General features: G+C 38.2%; 5 protein-coding genes across 5 annotated transcripts; 1 reads left to right on the plus strand and 4 right to left on the minus strand.

Moving 5' to 3' along the window:
• Positions 1-88: 88 nt before the first annotated feature.
• On the minus strand, positions 89-1718 carry GCK72_018840 (uncharacterized protein; the record flags this gene model as incomplete). Its single annotated transcript, XM_053732765.1, has 7 exons — positions 89-242; positions 285-544; positions 588-675; positions 723-1121; positions 1167-1381; positions 1431-1566; positions 1621-1718. 7 exons carry the CDS (start codon positions 1716-1718, stop codon positions 89-91), a joined length of 1350 nt encoding a protein of 449 aa, XP_053581678.1.
• A 477-nt stretch (positions 1719-2195) lies between these two features.
• Positions 2196-3085, plus strand: GCK72_018841 (uncharacterized protein; the record flags this gene model as incomplete). Its single annotated transcript, XM_003110376.1, has 2 exons — positions 2196-2600; positions 2705-3085. The coding sequence occupies 2 exons, from the start codon at positions 2196-2198 to the stop codon at positions 3083-3085; spliced, it is 786 nt and encodes a 261-aa protein (XP_003110424.1).
• Positions 3086-3919: 834 nt separating this feature from the next.
• On the minus strand, positions 3920-6567 carry GCK72_018842 (uncharacterized protein; the record flags this gene model as incomplete). The annotated part of the gene is made up of 5 exons (XM_053732766.1): positions 3920-4035; positions 4086-4195; positions 4245-4513; positions 5318-5484; positions 6273-6567. 5 exons carry the CDS (start codon positions 6565-6567, stop codon positions 3920-3922), a joined length of 957 nt encoding a protein of 318 aa, XP_053581679.1.
• A 3398-nt stretch (positions 6568-9965) lies between these two features.
• On the minus strand, positions 9966-10667 carry GCK72_018843 (uncharacterized protein; the record flags this gene model as incomplete). The annotated part of the gene is made up of 1 exon (XM_053732767.1): positions 9966-10667. The coding sequence occupies one exon, from the start codon at positions 10665-10667 to the stop codon at positions 9966-9968; it is 702 nt and encodes a 233-aa protein (XP_053581680.1).
• Positions 10668-15322: 4655 nt separating this feature from the next.
• Positions 15323-25731, minus strand: GCK72_018844 (uncharacterized protein; the record flags this gene model as incomplete). The annotated part of the gene is made up of 13 exons (XM_053732768.1): positions 15323-15369; positions 15502-15610; positions 15807-15882; positions 16143-16212; positions 16922-17085; positions 18490-18608; positions 19158-19259; positions 19357-19513; positions 19750-20138; positions 20192-20315; positions 20364-20646; positions 20848-21073; positions 25609-25731. 13 exons carry the CDS (start codon positions 25729-25731, stop codon positions 15323-15325), a joined length of 1989 nt encoding a protein of 662 aa, XP_053581681.1.
• Positions 25732-27032: the final 1301 nt, after the last annotated feature.

A 27032-nucleotide genomic window follows, 5' to 3' on the forward strand; every position in this document is an offset into this window, starting at 1 on the left:
AACTAGAAATGCAAAAGGCAACGGGCCATAATTATCATACATAGAACGGGATATAGAAGAGTGAATATAAACAAGAAAAGGGTTGTTTCTAAAGGCCGAGATCTTTCCAGTGATTTATCATTAGTTTTTGAGCGGCAAGAAGAGCATGATAGCGAACGTTTGGATCCATGACAGTCAGCAGACGCATCATGGCTTCTTTCCCACCGAGTAGGTCCACATGCATTTTTCCACGCGGATAGAATCTAAAATCAAAATAAGTGTATGTGTATTTTAAAGTAACGCACCTAACAAACTCTCCAATATCGTGCGCAGCAACACAAAGAACCAGAGGATCATTACTTTTTTCGAGCATTGTGATTAATAATTTTAGAAGTTCTTGGCGATTATCGTTTAATCTATGGGCATTTTCTGTCCAGAAGACCTCGCATTTGTGTGCAGGAGACCAATGAAGTGATCCAAGTCGAAGCTCGTTTTCGTATTCATCGAACGAAGTAAGCACTTGGACAACCTTCTTGAGCTCTCCACGAAGAAACGCCATGTCATCCTGAAAAATTATCTTCATTTTTGAATAATATTATATGACAAACAATAAGATCGACATCCTGGAATTTTCGATTTTCGAGATGATCAAGTTTTATTGGAATTCTGTTCTGTATCATTTGAAGAGAGGCTTGTCTGAAAAAACACTATTGATCATTTCATATGTTTTCTTTGTTTCTTACTTTTTCATGTAGTCGTCTTCGTTGGAGGCAATAAGATTTCTTAGCGTTGCAACAACAATTCGAATGACTTTTTCTTTTTGACAGTTTCCGAGAATTCCAGAGATTGTATGAATGAGATTTCCAGAGAGAGCAACTTCTGCTGCGTGCGAGTTGAAAGTCAGAAGCCACATACAGAAAATTATCTGATATTGAATCTGGAATCCGCATTTGCGAGTCGAATAAAGCGCATGTGTCAGCGAATCATAGCCATTGATGTTTACGAACGACACTCGATAGGAATCTACTCTGAAAAGAGTTTGCATACATCGGACTGCAGTCGCGATGTAGTCGTTTCCAGTTCCACGCGTGAGAGCTTCTTTCAGAGATCCCATCACGTAATCTAGCTCGTCGCCGGTAATTCTGAAACATTGCTTTTTTTTTAATGTTTCTATTATAAGCTGAAACTTCATATTTCCAAAAACTGCCATTTTCGTGAGAATGGAGAAGGTGATATGAACTATATACTGATCTTCACGATGTAGTAAACCAAGAAAAAACGAGTAGGGCGATCTCTTCAAAAGTTTTGCGACATCTTCGAATATAATTGTTCTGCCGACGTCTTCTCGAAGCATGTCGTCGATTATTGTCAAAGTATATCTCACGTAATCATCTTTCGAAATCTGGAACCAAAATTAGCTATTTCGAAACTGAATTATGAAATATATCAACCTGCGACATGAGGTGTACAAATGCGTATACGGCTTTCTCCTTGAATACGGACAACACGGTGGAGCGATCCGCTTCAGTTTCTGCTTGTTCGTACGTCACAATGAAATCATAATCACTTTGGGCAATCATTCTCGACCTGTAAACATAAAACTTGTTCCCTATCTTTTTCTAAAAACGATTTTAGACTCACTTTGTGAAAAGCCCCCAGTTGGTTTTCATTGTGCGCACTTTGTCTGCTTCCTTTTGGAAATGTGTTCGGATGAGATCTTGATTTTCACCAAAAACCATGTTGACTGGATAAGAGAAAACTCAATAGGGAGTAGAGTGGCAAGCAGAAAATGATAGCGAAACCAGCTGGGAAACGTTAATTCTTTTTTGAAAAGCGTGGCAAAAAATGATAGTGTGAGTGCGCGCTAATGATAATTCTGAAAATTCGGCGTTCAAAATTTTTTTCGATCTTCATTTTGAGCGCTCATTTTTATTTTCGATGATATCGGCGCCAGTTTTCGCGTTTTTAGATTTCCAAAAGTCTCATTCGTTCATTCATTTCTTCTCGTCTTTCTCTTGTAAATCGTTATTTAATTCAAGCAAGATTGCTTCTTCGAAACTTTAGAACTTTTTTCATTCTTCCACAGAGCTCCGTTCCTTCGCTTATTCTTTTCGCGTTTCCTTCAAACTTCATTTTTCCACTCTTTCCAATTTACATTCCGCAGACGTACAGCCTTTTTCTCACGAATATTGCAATTATGATTTGTTTAGATCACAATGACTGGAAGCGAGACTTTGAGCAGCGATTCGATTTTGTCATTCAAGAAGGAAAACTACGAAACAGCCGATTCCGTCAACCTTCTGAATCAATCGCTTCCACATATTACCGCACCACCAGGGTTGTCTGACCTGGAAAAGTCGTTCGCCCGAGATTTCCAGCCGTTCGTACAACAAGATCAGATGCTAAAGACGTTGGTATCGCAGGCAGCTCGTAACGCACTCGCCAGTCAAGACCCCTGCACGATTCCAGACGATCTTCGTGAGGAGCTGATGAGGCAAAAGAGAAAAGACGACGCATTCAAAACGGCGCTCTGCGACTCGTACAAACGTAATCAAACCTGCTCGTACGGTGATCAATGTAGATTCGCGCATGGAGTACACGAGCTTCGCCTTCCACAACACGTAAGTGAAATGTTCATACTCAAAGTAGTGAATATCATTTGCATTTATAGTTTAGCTATTTTGGCTATTCCCATTATAAGACAATCTTATACGACCTTTTCCAGCCACGCGGAAGAAATCATCCAAAGTACAAGACAGTCCTCTGCGACAAGTTCTCGACAACAGGAAACTGCAAGTACGGAACCAGATGTCAGTTCATTCATAAGCTGGTTAATCCAACGTTATTGGCTCAAGCAAGCGGAATGCTCAACAACACCTCAACACTAGCTTCTGCAACTTTCAATCAGTCATTGTTCATGCCACCGGTGTCTTCTGATCTCAGCATGGATCTTAATCAAAGTCTACCGATCCGTCAATCAGACCTTGCCCGTGCATTCGCTCGTGCCAATCAAGTTGATTCCGTGGATGACAGTGTTACTCGGATGGCGCGGATCTTCGGCAATCAGTTCCACCGAAATCTTGGTTATTCGGGTCTACGAAATTAGTCTTCGTTTCCCTTCATTTTCTTCCCTTGATCTTCAAATTTCACTTTTTATATTTACGTATGGATTGTATAATCAATTCCAATAACGTGGTCCAGTCCCTAGGACACTCCCCAATAATTGTTCTCATTCATTTTTGTCGATTTTTCCACCTTGTCTAACCCCAAAAGCTAGCCCGTAACACAGATTCTCACAAATCCCCCACATTCCCCCCTGATGTATCTAGTCTGTATATTATTGTTATCTTTGATTTCTACCAATGTTGCTTTCGTTCATTTTCTATGCTCTAGCTAAGTCGACTGATAAAATGAAGAGCTTCATAATCAGATAGATGAGTTTTGAGTATTTCAGTGTAGAGAAGTAGCAAATTATGATAGGGTTTGTATTTATTACTTTCATAACTGACATCTCATAAAAATTGAGATGAAATTGGTGAACGGACTGACGTGGGGAGGAAAAATCAACTAGTTTCGCAATACCAGTAGACTTAAATGAAAAGGACAAATATCACTGCAACTGCATGTGTCAAAAATTGTGTAGACTAATAACTACAACTTATCAATCAAATGAATAAATATACGGGGAGAAGAAAATATACACATAACAAAAAGAAGTTATGAACACCTGGAAATATTAGTTGGTGGGTGGTGGGAACAACTGGAAATAGGGATTGAATCGGGAGTGAGGGAGCAAAGAAAACAGAAATGCGTAATACAACGGTATATGGTATAAGTAAGAATGGAGCAAGGTGGATCGGCACCAAAAAGGGTATGTTTATGTCATGATAGGAATTGAAAACAGTTAAAGTGGGAAGAATTTGCTATATTTACTTAATAATTACATTCTGAATCCATATGCCTCAACGAACTGAATGATGAAATCTTCGTTTTCACCGCAGAGTGGCTCATTGTCGAAAGTTTCGCATTTTTGAGAGCGTCCGTGGTTGAGGTCAGCTGAAATTTATAGAAATGACATTCTGAATGCTATGATTATAACCACGAACCATCAAACCATAATCCATATCTTCCGGATCCGGCGCCAATGGAGAGACAATCTTTGGCAGCATTAACAAAATACTGATTATCACCAGTCCAGTTGTATTGACGGAGTTCGCTGAAATAAGTAACTTTCAAAACTTCTGAATTTGATAGAATTGAATTACCGAGTGTGTGGTACTTCACCAGTGAATCTCCACAAGAGACAACTGTCACCAGTGCCAAAGAAGTGGTCAGATGGTCTGATGGCTGACGAGACAACAGCTCCGAAGACGTGCTCTTTGGTGTCTCGGATGATGAGTAGTACTGGCGAGAGATCTTCGTCAAACTCGGCCATCTTTCTGTACATGGTGGCGAGTGAGAATCCATGCTTTTCCGAATTGTAGATGTTGACCCATGGGTAGCCTTCAGCACGTGGTGGAAGGATGTCCATGACCTGGAACAATGAGAGAATGTTTTAGACTCATAATGGAGTTTTCTGTCTGCCCGATTTCTACATTTCCTTCGCAAAAGTAAGTCGATTAATTTGTTGTGCTCTGCATAGATGTTGACAAGGTCTGTTCTTAGAAGGGACGTTTTCTTGATGTTAATTTTCGAGCACGTGCACCCAGAAAATATGTATTTTTAATGGTCCAAGAAAGACGGGAAAGTTAAAAACATTTGTCAAATATTCGGTGAATTTGAATTTTTCCTCAAAAGATTTTAGCCATTGTCAGAATAAAGTGAATTCCAGAATTCAAGGATTCACAGAATGTGAACCACTGAGAATTCAGAGAACTCAAAAAGAAGCAAAGACGACAATAACAACTTTTTGCGGTTTATCGTTTTGTTTTCGGCGTCGCATCTCCGTTGAAAAAGGAGAAGAAAGAAAAACCAATGAATGCGAAGCGCTGCGTTGAGAAAAAGCTGAGAAAGAGTGAAACAACAATTCAAATGAATAAGAAGTTACAGGAAGCAAGCTACTCATTAAATCTTGAACTCAAAGGTTTTTGGAAAGAGAGGGAGAAATACTAATCGCATTTCATTACTTGTGTCTAGCGGTTTTCTTGGGGCAAAGAACGTCGCAAAGAGGGAGGATCACGATTGCTAGAAAATGACCGAGAAGTGAGGGTGGCGTTGGCGGCGGGTTGTTTTGTAATCATCACATAGTGATTTCCGAATTTCGAAGAAAACAAATTTTCTATGTATCCAAATGAACCGAGATATTTTACAGTAGTGTATTGAATCTGTTTGTCCTCACCTGTCTGATCATTAGCTCATCCAAGATTTGAGATGTATTTGCTCCATCTGGAATCGGCAATTCAAGCTCCTGGTCAAGTGACAAACGACGGCACATCTCCGACACTGTAACGAGCTCCCATTCGCGGTTGAGCAACGACGATCCAAAGAGTGGAGTCGATTTTTCGCCTGAAAATAAGATATGTTAGAAATTTATTCTGAAATTCTCTAATTGTTTAAAACTTTTTTGTTACAATTCAGAAGACCGAAATGTATACATGGGCAAAATATAGGAGATCCTCAAAGTTTTGAGAATTCCGCTCTCCACGCATACGTACTTTCGGTCCCTATGGAATATTATAGTCTCGTCTGGATCAGACCAAACTACGTCAATTGTATATTTTGGTAATTCTTGTTTTTCAATTGTGTTTTTGTTTCACATATATTTTATGTCTCTTCTATTCCAGTGGTGATGATCGAGTGGTGCTCCGCACGAGCTATGCGCGTGCTCGAAAACACCAACCCGGATTCAAATTTCATCACCATTTCTCAATTTCAATGAATATTTTAAAGATGCTGAATATGTATATCAGCCTGAACTCTTATGCTATGTCTATTTTCTTTTCCACACGGTTCTCTTGTTTTAGGGACTCCTATTGTTTTTACTTTCTTGACGAGAGGATCTCTCCATCTTGAATAACCAATAGCTCCAGGCTTCAGGCTGTCAGTTTTTGGGGAAAAAAGAGAAGAAAAAGTTTCATCTCATGCGATGCATACAACACGGAACGATTCCGGTTCATGAATTATTAGAGAATTTCGAGAAAGAATTCTACAAGATTTCTTCCGAGATTTTTTACAAGATTTCCTATTTTTGGATTTCTCTTTTCGTGCGACTTGGAAAAGGTTTCAAACTTCAGAAATATTTGAATTTCAAGATTTCACACACGACATTTCTAAAATTCTTTAGATATGTATACCTGGTTGCGTCATGAGAATCTCTTGATCAATAACCTCTCCAATGGCAGAAACCATTTGAGATAGACGACGTTGAGAGGATTGTCTAACTTTGCCAAGTGGCATTGATAGACGTCGAACTGACGATCCGATCTGTCGAAGATACGGACTCATTTCTTCAGATGACGCTTGAGAAACAGTCGAAGCCAACGAGTTGGTCGATGTTTGAACTTTATCAACCAATGAGGAGAGCATTTCACGATACGATACACCTTCTTCGTCTGTAGACGATACAGTAATCAGAGGTAGAATAGGCATTGTACGAATACTTCAGGAGAATTCAAATAAATGAAGAAGAAGAGAGATGAATGAAGATGAAACTAAGGAACTGAGGGGGTGGTGATCATTATGAAAAAAGAAAAATAAGAAGCTGTTTTAGCTAAATAACCGAGAAGATATAGCTAATTGAGATCGTTTTACTTGCTCGTGCTGAGCTCTAAAAAGTGGCTAAATTTATCTGTAACTTGAGAAATCTATGAAGAAGGGGGCGTGGCCTACACTCCTGAATCATTTGACGTAGTCAGTTATATACACTTGATTAGTCGAATCAAGGAGTGATTTTCCAGAGGCCCAGAGGGCTCAGACAAGGAAATAAGAAGTATTCATCGTTGTCGGTACAAGGAGATACAAGATAGAGGAAAGTGCATTACTCTCAACTCAGGCAGAAAAAAAAGAGAAGAATTGAGTAGGAGGGAAGTGGAGACATGCTTAGGGGGTGCCAAAAACTTATTTTACTACATTTGTTTCATCTTCTTTGAGTTTTAGTTTTTTTGGTGAACAAAAAACACTCGACTTCTCAGAAGAAGACGTCTTCATCTGGTTTGGTCTTCGAAAGAGTCGGGAATGAGGAGACAAGGCTCCGCCTCCCTTACTGGTAGACACGGGCGGCGTCCCCCGAAAAAAACACTTGAAGTAGGAAATAGCGAACTTCTGGAGTCTAGGTCTATTTTTTCTATTTTCCAGATTCGGAGAGAAAAAATAATTACTGTCCTCCTGGAGACATGCGATAGATGCCCTTTGGCGGCGTGTTTACTTGAAAATCAGAATATTTTTTGACATTGAGGTGGGAGGCAGTACTCCACTAAATACTTAGAAAAGATTGAGATGTCCGGCTGTGTGGACACTACTACTACTAGCAGCGAGCTTTGAAAGAATAGAGATTGCTGAGGAGGAGTGAACAATAGAGTAATATTGCGGAAGTAACGTCTTCTAGGCCAATGACTTCTGACACCATAATCCAGAAACTAGAATTTTATGTAGTTCCAGCTACAAAGGTGATGAGAAAAACTGAAAATAGACATCTATCCAGTCGGAATCTATTTTATTCGACTTATACAGAAAAGATACAAGATGCAATTTTCGTTTCGAAGAAAGGAGCATTCTGATCGAGATGAAATAAATAACATTTTGATAGAGTTTGAAGATTCTCTTCAAGCGAAAGAATGGAAAAGCGTGTCAATTTATACTGTGGAGCAGCACAAAAAGAAGAAAAATACTAGAATGAATTCTTTGTGAAACTGAGAAAAAGCTGTGAACAAGAAGAAGAAGTCAAAGAGAAAAAACCTTAGATGTAAAAAACAGAAACGAGTAGAGTACTTGGTGTCCCCAAGGGAAGAAGGGGCTTATACGAGAAAACAGTTTGTACCCACACACATTCAAATAGAGTATGTCTGATTTATAGGCTCGTGGTCTTGAAAGTTTGAAGAGTCTAAAGAGCACAAAAAAGAATTGGTCTGCCTATTTCTTTAAATAATTGGTTCCCGGAAATAGGGAATTTCGAAAAAGCATAAAAACGGTGGCCGGTGAATTCTGTGATGTCCATTGGGTTGACTGGACAAAGAACATGCGCCAAATTGCGTGATTTTTCGGATTTTGAATTGGGTAAAGAAAAAGAAATCTGGGGAAACCAATTCGGAGCAGGCAATAAAGATTGGGAAATTGTGAGACGGCCAAACTTCAAAAGAGAAAATGTTTTTGGTTTCTTTTCAAGTGAACCAAAAAAGAAGTGACCAAATGAAAGAAGAAAGTGAGGACATCTAGAGAGAGCTCAATTTGAACTTATTCAAAAAGTCGAAAATGGGAGAAAGAGAATCCAATTTAGATCCATTCGGTTAGCACATCCGAAATGACGTTTTGCAAAATATTTGATGCAGAAAAACAGATGAATACCCGTTTTTGTAGCTAGAATCCAGTAAAACAATCTCAAAATAGCCGTTTGAATAAAACGAGTTCGCAGCCATTACTACTGTATAGTGGGCTGAAAATCAGGCCAGACACTAACAAGCTGAGCAGGCAGCACATAACTTGTTCACACAATATACTACTATTGTTTTTGTTTTGATAACCCCTAGCCGTTTGGGAGGAGTATTTTGCAGATGCAATTTGACACCTCTAGGCAAAGAAGAAAGAGCCAGGCCATTATCAACGGAGACACTATTATTTACAGTGACTCAGTTTTTTCTAGGAGGGAGGTCAAGAGAATCTGAACAAGGAATCTAATAGCTTCGCATCCAGAATCTATAAATAAAAGACGTCGTGTCACGTGGAGCGTTTGCTTCTGTCTATGAATGCGAAGTTGCGCCACTTCGCTTCTACATCTCAAAATAATCAACCTAATGCTGCCTTTGCCAAGTTTCGAGACGAGACTCCAGATGAACCAAAGATGAATTTCCGGATTGGTGAGCAAAAGAAAAGTGGAAAAACATGAAGATAAATCACCAGAAGGTTCAAGGAATCTATCTGGGAATCTAGAAAAACTAGAGAACTGGCAAATGGAAACAATTTCTAGGGGAACAAAATTGGATTGAAAGTAGAAAGGAACCCAATTTTCAGGCGGTAGCTCTCAATTGTGTTCACCTCCAATTTTCTCGGATAGAAGAAAACGAAAAAGGAAAGAAAAACGACAGAAGGAAAGTTTGTCGTAGAATAGAATAAGAAGGAGAAGGACACGCGCTCACTTTAATCGACGGCTTCTCCTGTTTTTTTCCATAAGAATAGCCATCGAACCCAGCAGGTGTCCAGTGAAAAGATTCATCTAAAGATAGGGGAAATTTCTATTTCAATTAGGAAGATCATGCAGAAGAGGATGAGAATCTTGGCAACGTCTTCTAGGTTTTTGAATTTCTGCACATTGACACAAAAGAGCACGAAGACTTCCGTGTCAAGGCGATATCTTTTTCGGTCTATGGTCATGTAAAGAAGATGAAGCAGAAGTAGAAAAAAAGAAGAAGACAAATTGGAACAATGTGTCCTTGCAAGCGGAGAGAAATGACAGAATGTGTCACTTTCTAACCTTTTCCAGAAGTTTTCAAATTTTTAAATGAAGACAGACATCTAGTACAAACAGTAATGCGGAAAACACAAAGTATTTTACAAAGATCTGGTTTAAGTAACCGATTAGAACTGATTTCTATTTTTTAATCTTGACTCATTCACAACTTATTTTGAGATGCTTGTGCTCTTTAGTCGCAATATCAAAAACGGAAATTCGCATTACCGTGTTAATAGAGCAGGTCAAAAATTTCTTATTTTGAGAAATAATATTTGGAAGGAAAAATGAAGTCAGTGAGAATTGGCAGCATCCCAAATTGCAGAATTGGGGAAAAACTTCAAGATTTTATTTGAAATGCCACCCTAACATTTCTCAATGGCTTCTTTTATAATCCTTTCATGCAAAACTTACCATTTGAATACATTGCATTTGGTGATCCTAATGATTTTGACCTGGTTCTCATCTCAATTACTTTCGCACTCTTCTTCTTAAAAACCTTCTTCATAATGGCTCTTTTGAGATTTCTCTGCTTCTTTTTTTCTTCTGTTTCATTCGTATCTTCGGCAAGAGATACTGTGATTTTGGGAACAACTGGCAAGGTTTGTTCATCTCCACGAGATGAAGAGGAAGTGGTTGGCAAGTGAAAACTGGATGCAATGGGTGAATTAGGGTGAGTTCCGACACCAGAATCATGTGATCCTGTTGATTTTCGTGAGCTGATACTTCCCTTTTTGGACATTCCGGAAGAAGTGGACTCTTCATCTGTCGCTTGTCTGACGGTCTCCAGAATGCTCTTCTCAGTCTCTTCAGAAGACTGTCGACGTGACATTGAAGACACACAAACCGTTCCCGCTCGACTACGTGCCATCATCTGTTTCACATCGAATTCAGTGAGGATGATGTTGGAATTTTTCTGTTTCTCATCATTATTATTATTATTGTTGTTGGTGGTTTGGTGATTCTTGTTGACATGAGGACTTCCAAAATAGTCAGGCGGACTTCGTGTGTAGGATGTGTGTGCACGTCGTCTAACGGGAACGGTCGTTCCTGTTTCTGAGTGTAGATTGGCAGACTCGTTGGCGCCCATTTCGAGTTTTGTGATTGTGAGATGCTATAAAATAAGGGAAACTTATGATAAGATTTCAAATTAGAAGAAGACGATCGAGCAGAACAGAAATGAAAATAAACAACAACGAGCAATGGATTCAGAATTAGAGTTAAACGGATTGCAGTTGAAAGTACAGTACAAAAAATATGATGAAAAGAACAGTTAGATCATATGCCACGCGATGATTGGAAAATTGAATATTCAAATTGTTCAGTCTTTTCATGCGACTGTGAGTGGGTGATAAAGTACAAAATATTTCAAATGATACAAAACTTCACACTTTAGTAGCTTTTTATAGTATCGTGTGTTGGCGCTGAACATCATTTTTTTGAAAAGGGGCGTTTCAGAGCAGAATCACACATATGTGTGGGCAGGTAATCCTACTATAGTTATGCCTTATCACGAATAAGAAGAAGAATAAGAAAGTAACAGGGACGGTACTAATTCTTATTGTTTATTACGAAAGGAAAGAATTCGATTTTGAATTCAAAAGGTACAGACACTCGAGTAATAAATTGTGGACAATGGGATGAAACACGTGGAATCGTTAAAAGAAATCGAGTTTTCAGTGTTTTTATTCTTCCACCACACTTGACCTTTGCAGAAGATTTCAGAAAACAAGACAACAAAAATGAAGGTGAGAAAGAACACCTGATTTATCATAAAACGATCAAAAACTCTTGTACCGGAAACTGAGAAATTATGGCTGCTTTCGTGTGAAACTGTGCACTTTTAAATGTTTCGGAAACAAAAGAGAACACTCAGATGATTCACAATTCTTTTCAGTATTGCTTGGTTACGGTAGAAGAGAAAAGAAGCCACATGCATAAAGTGGTCAACAACAACATGAAGAACGGTATGATGTTAGGTACTCATACTGGCCCTGCGCAAATCAAAAATGTTCTTTTTCTTTTCTTCGCTAAAGGATAGAAGACGCAGCGATTCAAGAAACCTAGAGATCTGTACAGAAGCAATTAGGAATCATTAGACGCAGAGACACTGACAATGAGAAGGAGAACGCGGAAAAGTGGAAATTACGAGAGGAACGACACGGAAGGATTAATTGCCGACGCGGGAGAGAAGCAAAAAGCACGGAAGTTGGACGTGGACGATATGCTCGCTAAGATGTTGGAAACAAGGAAAACTGATCTACCATTATCTGTCAACGACTTACATAACAACATGTTTTGATACACTCTGTGAAGTAACTTATCAGTAAAATATGCGGTTGGGTGGAGCAAAGTGAAGGGAGAGGGTCAAACGAACAGAAGTATGACACCGAATTATGATGAGTTCGTGATCATGAAAATATTATTTATGAAAACGAACTTTGATTGCCGAAACATCTTAACTCATTCCTATTGAAGAAAAGAGAGACATTTACTTGGAGAACTGAAAGGCAGATGTTCTCAACATAGAGAAAAAAGATGAAACTTAGGCTTACAGAACCTATGAAATCATAACAAAACAAATTTCCAGATGAAATTCACATGATTTGAACTGGCAAAATCCAAATGCGCGACGAACCGTATAATCTGTGGTGACCAAATTCACCTCGGAAACAAAACGAGATCAGATCCTTAAAAGTGACTGCGGGTCGGTCGACGAAAACTAGTTCAACTCAATTAGCTCGACTACCTTCAATTATTACGCGTGTTGGCAAAACGATGGTGGATTGAGTTGATCTATCACGGGAGAGATTCGTCCACGCAACGACAGCGTCCGACCGTCAAAATTTCCGAAATTATAGTGGTTGAACACTTTTTGTCGGATCAAACATCGAGCAAAAGTTCAAACTCTCCTCCATCTATTATTGCAAGAGGTGGATGTTTTTGTTATTTCTCTTTTTGCGGTTTTGGGGTACTGTGCACAATTAAAACTGAAATAGCAGCAATATCTATTCATTGCGGTCAGAAACCATTTTTGATAACGGAATAGGGCATTGTCTGTCTAAAGGCAGGTTTGTTTGGATTTTAGATTTCGAAAACGAAAATTTGTGTCAAATTTCACTTCAACCCCTCATTTGATGATAAGAATGTGGAGAACGGGATTTGAAATGATTCGCGGCGTCCTAGTAATCAATAAAAGATGAAATATTTATGCAAATGCGAATGAGAGAAAACAAAGGTCAGCATAATAGTGCAACGCTCGCGGCATGGATAGAGCACATAGAGATGAGAGAGCGCCAGAGAAAACGAGGAACGGACGGACGACAACGGGGCACCGCAAGGGGTGAACGAGGCAGGTGAACGGGGAATGGGAGCCAGTGCGAATTGTGATGGGAGCCCAGAAAAAACTAAAGTCAGTATAGTAAAAAGCAGAGGAGGAAGTTATCACTCACCACCAAACAGACAGTGACTGAACTTTGGAGTATGCTAATCTAGTACTGACTTTAATGGGGGGAGCAAGCATTTTTTGAAGTTACCGACAAGGAAGCAGATATTGTGGGTGAAAACAGGAAGAGCATAGATTGAGACTATATCAAAACAGAAATGAATCAGTATCCGAAAACAAACTTTGACACCTTAAAAGCGCCGAAATTGTCTTTTGACCGTCTTATAAACTATACAATTGTGTCAATTCGTTATCAGTGAAACGGGGAATTTCATAAACTTTCATGTGATCGTAAAAGGTATCAGGAAGAAGAAAATGAGAACACATGAGCATGAAACAAAAAGAGAAAGAAGAAGAAGACGCTGACAATCGAGACAGAAGCGTGATGGTTTGATCTTGTGAGACAATTGAACATTTTCAAATTTTGGTTTTATTGAATTCAGTATGGAGAGGAGAACAATGTGGTTTCTGGTATGCAAGTGCAAGAAATGTTTTCTCTTTTAAGGAGAAACTTGTTCTTTTGATATTCTTTCTCTCACAATAGAAATAATGAAGACAAGAGAAAGGACAAAAAGAGATATTATTTGACCCTAAAGTTCTCGAAAAACAGCATGTGAGACGAGAGACAAACGAATTGGTTGGAAACGGTGACACTTTTATGCTAGTGGCCTTTTTCAATTGATATTTATAAAAACACGTCCGCCGCAATGGATTAGCTGAACATCGGGGACATATCCAAGTTCAAATCATCATACGGTCAAAAATAGAGCTCCAAAATCTCAACATTTTTTAAAAATACTGTGCGGATGAAGATTAGAGATTATGCACGACACACCGATTGTGAAAAGGGGTGGGCGATGGGATATCGCATCGAAAATCGCATATGATCGTTACCAATTTAAAAGTGGGAGAAAAGTTCAAACATTTCAAAAAAAAATTCTTTGAATACGGTTTCGAAACACACTTTGTTTTCCGATTTGCATCATTCGGACCGCCCGCGTGGGGATCGTTTGCCAACATGGCACTTTATTATTTTGTTTTTTTTTCGTGAAAAACAAGTAATAGGGTTCAAAATAGTTCATGAAAAGAATCAAGTGATGATGATCAAGTGATCAAGTACAGTATGCTAAAGTAGATCAGAAGACCGAGAACAACTTTTGTTCGGTGAACTCGTATCAGAAGAAAATGATTAGAGAAGATTTGAGATTACGGTATTCCAATAGTGATTCCTTTATATACAAGTTCTCGGAGCTTCTAGAACAATCTAAGAATCTACAGTAAGAGTACGAGAAGTGCAGAGACGCAGACACAATGAGAGAACGTTCGAGAACTAATTATGCACTGTTAATGTCAATAAGCTTCACTGAAGGGTCAATATTGCTAGGACGTCTGCAGCTTCACACTTTGAGGTAATAGTGGCACTGCTCACGTAAACTTTTCAGACTAAAATAACGATACAAACTGAAGTTTTCTCTTTCGAGAACTTAGGATTCTATCCACGAAATCATTCAATAAAGTTCCAAATTTTTTAAATACCTACAGTACTAAATACAAAATACGATTTTACCTCATTTTAACTGAAAGTCAGATGGCAAGTACTCAATTTTGCAAGAAAGGAAAAGTGTCGAGAAACACGAATAATAACATTTTGATGGTCAGCCATTCAGGCAATTAACGGTAAAACAAAAAGGTATTGTCTTCAATTACTTAACACAAAAAGTGACTGATTATGTTTAAAAGAAGAAGAGATGGACAATGGTCGATGGTTAGATAGAAAGAGACGTGATAATGATTACGAATGTTTCTTTGAAAATTAACAAGAAAAAGAAGAAGAAACCGTAATCACGAGACACTCGGAGACACTTTTCGGCCGCTGATTCGGGGTTCTTTTTGAACTGATAGATATTATTGAAGACGAAAAGATACGATAAAAAAGGTGAAAAGATTGAAAAAAGACACATTGACAGTAGGAGAGAAGGAGGATAGGTTGACTTCCGATCGACACAAAATACAATTTTTCAGAGAAAATACGATCTTCGAAGACGTCATTGTTCTTCTTCTTGATATTTTTAAAAACGATGATGAAAGAGTTTTCTTCAGAAACAGAAGGTGATGAGTTATGATTCACTTGTGAATACTTTTATACGAATCGAATTGTGGAGCAACATCTTGATGATTCATGATTCAACCTCTTATCACCATCTCGTCATTTTCTTTCATTTTTTGTCTGATAACCCTCAATTTGTAGTCTCTGTTCAATATTCTGTCTCCTCTTTGTCATAATTTCAGTTATTATTCAATCACAAAGTAGAACACACTATGTATGACTGTGTGACTTGAATATATTCTGAATCAGAATTTCTGATTCTAATTCTGGAGTAAGAGCACCGTGGGTGGGTTTTAAACGCTTTGATGTAACTTTTGATGCAATTTTTGATGCAATTTCAAAATGGAAACTTTTGAAATAAAAGGGGCGTACCTCCAAGTGACTCGTCAGCGTTCGATCCGAGTACTATGAATCCTTTGTCCTGTCCGTCACTGACCATAACCAATGATGGCTCTTCGTTCGTGGTGTTGTTGGTTGTATCCTTAATTCAGAATCAATCTTATCTATCAATCTCAACAGGAGAAACAATTTTCGATTCTCAAGAGCGCACAAAACCTATGAAAATTATTCGGAAGAAGTGCGTTTTCGCTCTAAAAAGAAGACCGGAAAAGAAAACGTCTTCTCTGTTTTATATGAATTTTAAATAGCCTCTGGGCTTGAAGAAGAGCAGAACTCACCAGGCCGTACTTATCCGGTGACCACTGCAATAAGAAGTGATAGATGTTGTCAGCCTGGCTACGTGGTACTGCGAACCTGAAAATTGAGAACTTTTAAACCACGTCATTTTTTGTGATCTCAAAAAGATAATGGCTAATCTGAAACAAACTTTTCGAAATGCCTTTGTATTTTTTCGAAATTAGTTTTTTTAGTTTGATCTCAAAATTGATTTCTACTTTTTTTTTAAATATGAACATGGGTTGAACTCGCTATTACTATTCTTTGTTCTGTGTTCCGAAATACTTTCATGTTTCTTTTTCGAAGTTTCCGTCCACTAAAAGGTTTTTAAAACTCACCAAAACTCTCTTTTCAACTTATTTCCGAAAGCAATATCCTCGTCGTACGATGGCGAACTTGTAGAAGACTCTGAAATAGAACAAAAATTTCCGTCACTGTTCCAATCACAGAAAATGAAACAAATATGCCACCTGCTAGTTGAAAAGAATGAGAGAAAGCCTCCTAGAAACTGCTGGCTGGATAAATGAAGTACACTCTGCGTCTCTTCGCAAACAGGGATCTTTCCTAATTCTCTAGAATGCTGCGTATTCAAACTCTCCATCTCTCTCCCTCTATTCCTTCAACTCTTGAGCAGCATGAACCAGTCAAGGTCGCCTAGTTTTGGGGAAACGAATAAAACTGACATGGAGGGAAAATGGAAAAGAAGGAAAAAGAAAGAGGTCTCGTGCCTTCAGGAGGTCCTAATTTGTTTGAAAGGATGAGAAAACGAAAGAAAACTACGAAATGAGATTTGAGGTGTGAAGAAAGAAGGAAAAATAGTAGAATTGAGTGGAGATGGAGTAGGCATTGTAAGAACTTTGGGGGAAAAGGAAAACTCTCGACCCAGTTTTTCTTCAGTTTGTGAAATATGAGTTGCCGGGAGTTGGAAATGGAGAATACTCTTTCTTTTTCTTTTTCTTCCAAATTTCTAACTCTATTTTTCTTGAAATGACAAACTACTTTATCTTTTTTTTTGCGTCAGCTTCTTCTCAAAACATTCGTACGTTTTCTTCTTTTCACTCAAACTTGTCATTTTTTGGAAAACTTCTGGAGAAGCTGCTAATCTTCAAAAACTCACTCTTCTTCTTTTTGTTTCTTGTCAACCGGACAGCCATATAAAATGGAAGAATTGGTTGAGATCCAGTCGAATCGTTACTTTGAATTCGACTCCGTTCGACTATCTCGTCAACAGCGGCGAATAAGTCATGATGCATTTCTTCATTTGATGTGGCACAAGCAAATCTGAAACTTTTCTTCGAATTGTCTTCAATTCAGAATTTAGAAACTCAGTTTGAGCGTTGTGAAGTAAAGCTGATTTCTAGTTTTTATTGTTGTTCAATTGGTCTGTGCTTTAACCAGAATCGATATTTCGGTTTTTAGAAGGAGATGGATCTACATAATTCAGTTTTCTTTTCTTTTCAAATCTATACACACACTCACAAGGGAATGACCCTGAGTGTCCCCCGAGTTTCTCAACGATGTTTTCACCAAAGATAGGTCTTACCGAGACTAGAACAACACAATATGTTTTAGGTGCAACAAACTCGATTCCAGCGAATGGCAAACATTTTTCATTTTTCTCAAAATTTTTTGGTCGAGTCACTTTGAGGCATCGTAACTTTGTTCATTTTGAAGGATTTCATAAAATTCAAAGTGTTATAAAAAGGTGAAGATGTGGGCTATAAAAAAGCTAACAGGACCTTTTTACTAAAACTGAAACCTGGGAAGATACAAATCAAAACGTAAAAATTGACAGTACTCATGAAATCAGAAAGTGCCCATTTTCGAAAAAAAGGTCTCGGGGGACCATGTCTATTCGATTCCCCGTGTTGAGTGAGGTACACATACAAGTTCAAATATATGGCTCACCTTTCATTTTAGAGACTTATTTTCAATTTTTCAAGTTTTAAAGCCATTTCCACGTATCCCTATACATGAAAATCGTTAAAAATTAATAGCCGGATTTGTTTTATTTGCGATCATAGAGTTATCAAAACATGATATTGGTTTACAAAAACCGTGTTTTGGCATGTTTCAACAATATTCCGCCATCATCTGTGTTTTCGCGTTTTCAGTTGAAAACTCGAACGTATAGGGATACGTGGAAATGGCTTTAAAACTTGAAAAATTGAAAATAAGTCTCTAAAATGAAAGGTGAGCCATATATTTGAACATGTATGTGTACCTCACTCAACACGGGGAATCGAATAGACATGGTCCCCCGAGACCTTTTTCTCGAAAATGGGCACTTTCTGATTTCATGAGTACTGTCAATTTTTACGTTTTGATTTGTATCTTCCCAGGTTCCAGTTTTAGTAAAAAGGTCCTGTTAGCTTTTTTATAGCCCACATCTTCACCTTTTTATAACACTTTGAATTTTATGAAATCCTTCAAAATGAACAAAGTTACGATGCCTCAAAGTGACTCGACCAAAAAATTTTGAGAAAAATGAAAAATGTTTGCCATTCGCTGGAATCGAGTTTGTTGCACCTAAAACATATTGTGTTGTTCTAGTCTCGGTAAGACCTATCTTTGGTGAAAACATCGTTGAGAAACTCGGGGGACACTCAGGGTCATTCCCTTGTCAGATTCACGAATTTCAATGATTTTGTCTCATAAAGATTTTCAATTGAAAAAAAAACTCACACACTGGTTCGGTTCTCTTTCGCAGAATTCTCCCTGGCCTCAGCAGTTTGCCTTTTCAAATCTTGAAGTTTTGCGAGAGACTGTTCTCGTTTCATTGCCATCGGACTTTTAGCGGGTTGCTGAAATAGAATAAAATAAAATATTCAATAATGAAACTAATTTACTCTTCTCCCTCTCACCTCTTCCTTTAACTGTTGATTTTCAATATCACCTTCTATTCGTACATCTATATCTGAGTTGTTATCAAACGATGAGGTCAAAGCGACCAAATTATAGCTATCTGATCGTTTTCGAAACGGTTTTCTCAGAAAAACATTCATATTTACTAAATATAGTCGGAATGATAGTGGTGTTACAGGTACTTCTTGCCGTTTTCCGAATAGTGAAATAAACTAGGCGCAGCGCAAAAGTATTCAAAAAGCGGATTCGCACATAATCTCGTTAATATCGTTTTTCGCATCGACACTCTCTTTCGACTACGCAACGACCAGTTGTGTGATTCTGCTTCCTCTCGAACTTTTGATTACTCATAGACATAGTAGGCTGTCATCGAGTAGACCCCCAACTAGAACGGGTATTCGGCTAATTGCTCGTTGGGTGAGGCCGTGTTTACAAAAACAAAAACTATATTCCTTTTGATGTGTAACACCTTTTGTCTCCCAACTAACCTCAAAGTCGGGAACAGTGAAGATCTCAGTGACGCCGTTGATGCTTTCACTCATTAGCGATTGTCCTTTGTCGACTACACGCCCAGCCACATCAACTGCCGCCTGAAATTAATGGAATTTTTAGTTGTGATTCCAGAATTCTGATATGGTACAACTGTAGTTTAATAATTTTGATTAACAGATTTATCGAAATTTCTACCTTTGCCCCATTTTCAATTCCAGACTGTAGCGTATCTGCTGCACTTTTTGTATGAGTCACCACTCCGTGAGCCACTGTTTTTGTCCCTTGTACTGCTGTTCCAACCACTTTTTCAGCCCCAGATGTTACTGTTCCTTGGATGGATTTTGCGCGGGCGCTGAAAAATATTACATGAAAATTTGGAAAGTTTCTTAGTGTTATAATTTTGAAAAAAAAAACTATTTTTTTCAAAGTTTAATTTTTAGGTTGAAATAATTGATTAAATTGAAATGAATCTTTTTTTGCAGTTGGTTGTGTAATTCTTGATTACAGAAAATCTGTGTCATGTTCTTTTTGTGTATTCTGTGCCAAGTTTTTCATCGAATTCTATAATTAGAAATTCTAAAACGATACCTCAACGTTCTTCCCAATTTTCCGAACGACCTCCTCGCAGCATTTGGTGAAAACCTTCCGATATTCTTTCCTTCTGAAGGCGTATCCAATTCAGAGAAACTCCTGGGTCGCTCGTCATTACTACTTGCTTGTGATGACGTTCTTGATCGAGATCTGGCTCGTAATTGAACTTCTTCATCTCCAAGTGTCGCTGATCGATTTCTTGTTTCATTTGATTTCGATTCTTCACAGGGCGAATCTTTAGTTTCTTCCGAAATTGCAGGCAAAGCAATATCACTTCCAAACTTTGGAGAATGATTGGAATCCACTGATCCTGCTTCGAATGTCACTTCGCTATTACTTCCATTCCGTGGGATTTCTACTTCTTCTTGATGATTTTTTAGTTGTTTCTAAAAAATTAGAAACTAATTTGCTATTTTTTTCTTCAACTAGTAAGATATACCTTGGGACTATCTTCGGGTGTTCTCAGGTGATCTGGATCAAAAATATCCCGTTTTTTCTCTTCTTTGTCTCCAGTCAACCCACTAATTTCTTTATACACTGACACTGACTGTATTTCGTCCATGCTGAAAAAAAAGCTTGAAATTTCTGTTGCATTAATGTTAATGTCCTACTTTGCTACCATTCCATATAAATCTGGTCCATTTTCCTTGACTAGCGGATGGGAAACATCTGGATCAAACATCAAACAATTCGGTGTCACCAAAAGAGTCCCCGAAACTGTTCCATCTGATTCCGTCACTTGTTTCACTTTGATCTTCAAAAACCTTTGTAAACAATCTGTATCCGCTTCTTCATTACTGCCACGTGGAATCGGTGCTGACTGAGTTTTTGTGAATGATCCCCGTCTAACGTGTGCCGGCACTGCACCGCCCGGACCTTTTCGTATCCCGTCTTCTGGAAAAATGGGTTTTAGAAATAATCTTTGTTCTATTCTATTGTTTCTATTCTCTTTTTTCATTTCCTTGTTTCCTGCAAGCACTTGGAAACAAAATGAGGCAGTGTGCTCTTGGAAACAAGAAACAAGAGCACTTGTTCTCTGTTCATAAAGCCTCATTATCTCGTGCAATTCCCTATTTTTCGGGTACTCTTTCAAACCTGCGTTTTCAATTCCCGATATTTGATTTCCTGAAGATTTGACTGAAGAGGCAGATGATGGCGGATCGAAGACGTCGTCAGAATTTGCTAAGGGAACTAGAATCTTCTGACCAGGGAAAACCATCCGCGACGCCATCTTGTTCAGCTTCATGAGCTCGCCAACTGTGCAGTCATGAGAAGCGGCTACCCTTTCCAGAGTATCCGTTTCTGTTATTGTGTAATCCATCTGTAATTATATACTTGGTTGAAAAGTTGAATAATGTTTACTAGGCATGAGAACTAAATAATTGAAAATAGAAACGTTCTATGAAATGAGTTTTTGGGTTTTAGGACTCATAGTTATATTTATAGGAAGACCTTCCTCACATTCACATGACAATGATGATGATGACTATCGAACATTTTTCGAACAACTACTGAAAGTGTTAAAACAAAATAGACTGAACTGTGTGACCAGCCCCACGAATTACTGCCGTATTGACCGTTTTATTGTCTGCTGTCTCTAGGAGAACTTTCGCTATCTACTAGATGTCTAATGTCGGAGTAAATTGGAATAGGTGGCGAGAAGAGAGACAGAAAAATGGGAACGACAAATAAATAACAGCCACTGGACAAGAGAAGAAGGCACGCGATTGAAATTAAATCTTCAACTACTCAGTGACCGAACTGTTTATTCGAGAGTGGGAACGGCCGGTTATTTTTGAATTTACGACTGAGTGTTATAAGAGAACCGTATGTAAAAACAAAGAGAGAGGAGAGGTCTTTATAGGAAATTGACCGTTATCAGTGATTGGAAGTAGCGTCATAGCATTCAGCGTATTGGCAAATAATAGTTTTATTAATTTTACCACATATTTAAAAATATACCTCAAATCACACTTTTACAAATCGATGTTTTTGTGGAAATATAATCTTTGCGCGTAAAGCCTAATACATTACAGTAACCAAATCTCCGCAAGCGCTAGACGATACGCGAGTTTGCAGACAAATTTTTTGAGAGTTTTGGCTTGAATATTTAAATTCTGAAGTCTTTCCAATACTATTCCGCTTCGTTCTGCCTTGACGCTTAAATAATTTGCTCAGTTTTCATAGAAACATAGCTGGAGAGAAAGTTTGAATCGCTGAAAATGATGTCCTGTCCTGATAAGAAATAAAATTGACCGATTCGACAGTAAAACAGAGGGGAGGAAATTTTTATGTAAATTCGCACTCTCTCTTTTTCAAAGATGATGAATACATCGCCGCTCTTCAAAAAATACCGAATTCGAATCTATTGTTGACAGATCATTACAAAACTGACCAAAAGGACCAAAGATTATTAGAATAGTTATATATTCGCGTGTTTTCATAAATTTTGCTTTGTCGAAAAGTAATGTGCGTGTGTGCCCGCTCGTGAATTAGGACGATGCATCGAGGCAGAGCAAAAAGTTTTTTCCCGTCTTCTTTCCGCATCTTCTTCTCATTCAAAATTCAAGAGTGTCGCAGCAAAGAAAACGTTTTGCTGAAAAACGGACCACCAACACCACCAAAAGCACCGTGTCGCTTAGAAAATAGAACACAATTGTTTTCATGTCTGCTCTAAAAACTCTGTCGCCGGCTGCTCACATACTCCCGTGGTCCCTTCAACGCAACGCAAATCGAATCTTTACCCCGTCTATTTCTTTTACTTTACTATTTTTCCGTCTATCTCTCTATCTCTCTGTAACCGGTCTGTTGGACGAGTGCACAGAGCACGAAATGTCTCTTTGTGTTGCCACCACATACTGGATTATCATTTCTCTCATGCCATCGGGTACCCCGCGCGGCTTGACATAAAAGAAACAAGGTCCCCTCGTTTTGCAGAAGCAGGAGAAGATTCTGGCCACCAATAAAGTTCGAAGATTATGGAAATTTGAGATGAGTTCATTAAAGTCAAACAGGGAAGTTCTATATATGAAGAGTGAGAAAAAGGATGGAATAGACGAAACGATGAACATAATGAAGGAATTCGCGATTCGATGAAAAACGGGTCACTGTATAAAACATCATTGGTTGTTTGGTCTTAATAGTCTGCAGTTAAGGAACATCTATAGAACAGTATTTTCTAAACTTGCAGCTGAAACATCATATAACTTCAAAAGCTAGTTCAAATCTAACTCGATAAGAGCTGTAGGTTCGGATCACTATTATTAGCATTATCATTGACCTTTTTTTCGACGTATATTCTATCACAACGTAAGAATCATGAGAAAATTGGCGCCTTTTCAGGAATCTTTTTCAAGAACTATACTTACAATAAAACATTTATCGACATCAGCGATGATTTTTCAAACATTCAGTTATTTTGTGAAATTCAAAAACTCAAAACAGGGGAAACCGACCGAATCCCAGCCAAAGCTGACACAGCCAATCAAGATTATCCGTAGAAGAGAAAGGGAAGAAGAAAAAGAGACAGATAGAAAGCGGACAAATACATCTATATGTATATGTAACCCAAAACAAGAGACAAAGTGTATCCCGTCTGGCCTATTCCAAATAAGAAAGGAAAAAGTTGAGGAGTAGAAAAGAAGGAATAGAGAACGAGTTGTTTGGAAACTCATAGAAACCCACCGAAAAAAAACGAACTAAAACGGGAAACGTTGGCAGAGATTTATGAACCCTGAATGTACTTTGATTTGTCTATTCTAAGTGGGCCACCAGTAAAGGCAAAAAACAGAAAAACGGAAACAGAAGAAGAAGAAAGAGGAAAGTACGAAGATTAAAGTCGGAAGTTTGTTGTTTTTTAGGCCATCATACAGAGAAATTGACTTTAGAGTTCTCGTTTCCGTTTAAAATCTATTGGGCCCTCTAGTAACATACAAAAGCGGTGTGGGACAGTGATTTTTTTTTGAAAGAACTTCCTGATCAACAGTTTATTTTCAAAATGTTTGCTGTCTCCTCTGTATCATAAGCATTTGTAAAAGGATGGTTTTTCAAGGAAGAACAAAACTTAACTAACCTCTTGGTTTTTTTTGAATTTTGAAGACTCGCAAAATGATCGGATTACTGTATCTCATTTTTCTAGGCCAACAAGAGTACTGTTGCTAACCAAACCCAATCAAAATGATTTTCGGCATGAAAATTACTAGTTTTTAAGCATTCTCCCACGCTTCTTCTGTTTACTTTTTCAATATGGGGGTGCCAAAAAAGGCGCAAAACGAAAGAGAAAAGAGCAAAAAACTTCTTGTGAGACCCCCACAGAGCTCTTCTTTTGGGGTCTTGAGACGACTTCTCCTGCTCGAATTTTTTCGGAGAAGAAGAAAAGAAGCTGACGAACAATAGGAAAAGAAAGAAGAAGAAGAGCAAGGTTGTTTTCTTGTTTGCAGAGCATTTCGGTATGTGTGAAGGGATTAATTTTAAGAAAAGATCCTTGACCCCTCATGGGTTTTTCAGAAGATATTGAAGACGTTGAGTCCAGATGAAAAAGAGAAACTCTCTCTATTCTTCTACACTCTGTTGCTTCCTCCGTCGGGGATTCTTTTAGAAGAGCAAAAATGCCACATAGATATCCATCTGACCGACGACGACTTTTTTTTTCTACTCTCTTCCTTTTTCTTTCTTTTTTATTTTATTTTGCACATCAATCGAGATAAATCAATTTTCGTCCCATCCCAACACAAAAAACGCTTGATACATACATATTTTTGGACTTGACACATTGTCCCTTGACACCAATTTTTACTGAACCAAAATGGATGGAAGGCGGGCAAAAAGAAGAGGAAAATGACTGAAAATGAGTGGGATGGATGATAGTGAATGAGAGATTATTTATGAGTTATTGCAAGGGTGTTTGAACTTTTTCGACTAGAAAATTTGAATTTCTAGGAGAAAATTTGAAAGAAAAAATTGGATCAAAGGAATGGAGATCTCTTGGGATTCTTCGAATTGAAGTTGTCAATTGAAAAAAAAAGTTTCGTTTTTTCTTTATTTTTGTTTTTTAAATCGAGGAATTAGACATGTCGGAAATGGGTTTTCTGTTGATTCCGAGATGTTGTTTTTCCTGATTTCCAGAAAAAGACTAGTCCTACTGTTGTTTTTGATGATAATGGGTGTTGTAGTTTGGTACAAAATTTGAATTTGGGTCAGGTGAGATACGGTAGTCAAGGTGTACTGCTGGATACACAAATAGAAGCAATCTAGCTTCAGAAAGTACTCTTCACTTCTGACTGATATGTAGTTCTTTTTGGACAAATTCTGAATTAATAATACTTCAATTGTTCAAATTCACCAAGAAAGAATATCAAAAAATGTAGTTCTTATTGAAATCAAAAATTAACTTTGAAACATTTATCAATGCAGATGAATGGGATGTATTCAGAGTTCACTAAATGTCTAGTTGAATGGTTCAACTGAGAAACGCCTTTCAGGGTTACTGTAATTGAAGTTTCATTTGACTATGTACATTTAGATCAGAAGGTTACTGTAGTATTTTTGAGGAGGTCACCAGTGAACTCGTCAAAGCGAACAGCTTTATAATTCCACCAACCTCTTTGAAAATTTAGTTTTCTGAAGACTTCTTCTTCAGAAATTTGAAAGTTAAGATGATGTAGTCTAGTCTTAGCAACGCCCAATAAACTGCGCTAGAATTTCCTGATTCGTAGTTTATAAAGTGCATAAGTTTCTCAAGTTTCAAAAGGAGAATCCTTGGTATTCTGATATGAATTCAACGTTTTCGTAGTTTCTGATTCGTCCCCAACATTCCCTCACATCACAACATTTCCACACAACAACAATCTTCCTAACCTGAAACGCTGGAATTTTCGCTGATCCAGGCGGTGCCGACGAGACTGAACCGAAGCTGCCCATCCGAAGTGGAGAAAGGCCTCGAAGAGATCCGATTCGGGTGATGAGACGATCGGTGAGCATAGTTCTGCGAGAATTCGAATATGAACGAATTCAAAGCACAAAAAGAGGGAGGGTAAAAACGGAAAAACTAGAAAAACTAGGAGAGAGAAAAGTCAAGGAAATGACTGGACTCGGGGACATAAGTGTGTATTGGTGGTGTTCATTCACATGGATGACTGCACTGAATTGAGAAGATGTGGAAGAAGAAAATGGAAGAAGAAGATGGGAAGGAAAATGTTTTCGTGTGATCTTTTGGTAGAGCTCCTCCTTATTCGGCGCCTGTCACTTGGGCGCTTTTGTGACGATTGGAGGAAAAGAAGGACAAAAAAGGGAGAAGAATGGAAATGAATAAATGAAAGATCTCAAGGAGTAGCAAAGAAAGAAAACGAAGGATAAGAAGAACTGAATGAGAGTTCGACGATCAGCTCATTCATTTTTTGGGAAGAAGAAAGGGACTTGTGATGGGCGGGGCTTAATGTTTAGATGGGTGGTGGAGTCAGATTTCTGGTAGATTTTTTGACAGAAGAGGGTGGAAAATCTTAAGGAAGAAGAGAGTGTAACGGAAAATTCAAAAAATGAGAAATCTCGCTCGATCTGAGATTCACGAGACCTATCCAGATTTTAGAAATTCTGATTTTCAGCGGTTTTCTGTATTGAATTTCTAAAAAAGAACGGCAATTCTATAAACAATACAAACCATTCCACAGTCTAGAGCCAATAAATGAATAAATCGTACCAGATTTATACAATCCAACTAACACGATCTTGGAGTACAAATACAGTATCCTATAAGATTCAAAACAGCCTGATCAATTGAACTTGAGATTTCATACCTCTCCTTAACCTATTATCAAGTGTCAAATTCTGAAAAATGAGAGTATTTATGCATAAAAAAAGAAAGGATTAACCGATCATCGGATGCAAAAATTTGCAGAACTCGGTCCAAAAAGAGAGTCCAACGGCCAAACACAAAAAGAGTGCATTTTTCGAGAAGAGTTGGTTATCTAGAAGTGAGGAAAGTGGAGCACTCTGACAAAAGAACACTAGGAATACTCCAATTCGAATTGGAGAGATTTAGTTAGTATTGGTAGAAAATGAAGATGTAGAAAAGAAGAAGAATAAGGTCTTCTCAAGTTTCAGTAGACCTCCAACCTCCCATATCGAGTTGCTCTCTTCCTCGTGGTGCTCCGTGAGCATTGCTCTGTTAGAATAGGTATGAGAGGAAACTGAGATGCTCTGAAAAGCTAAAACTGACAATATGCATGAGTGAGTTTCGGGCATTTTTCAAGTCTAAGGAATGACGGAAAATACGTCGAAGCAGA

The sequence above is a fragment of the Caenorhabditis remanei genome, chromosome V (assembly GCF_010183535.1).
Source record: "Caenorhabditis remanei strain PX506 chromosome V, whole genome shotgun sequence".
NCBI lineage: Eukaryota > Metazoa > Nematoda > Chromadorea > Rhabditida > Rhabditidae > Caenorhabditis > Caenorhabditis remanei.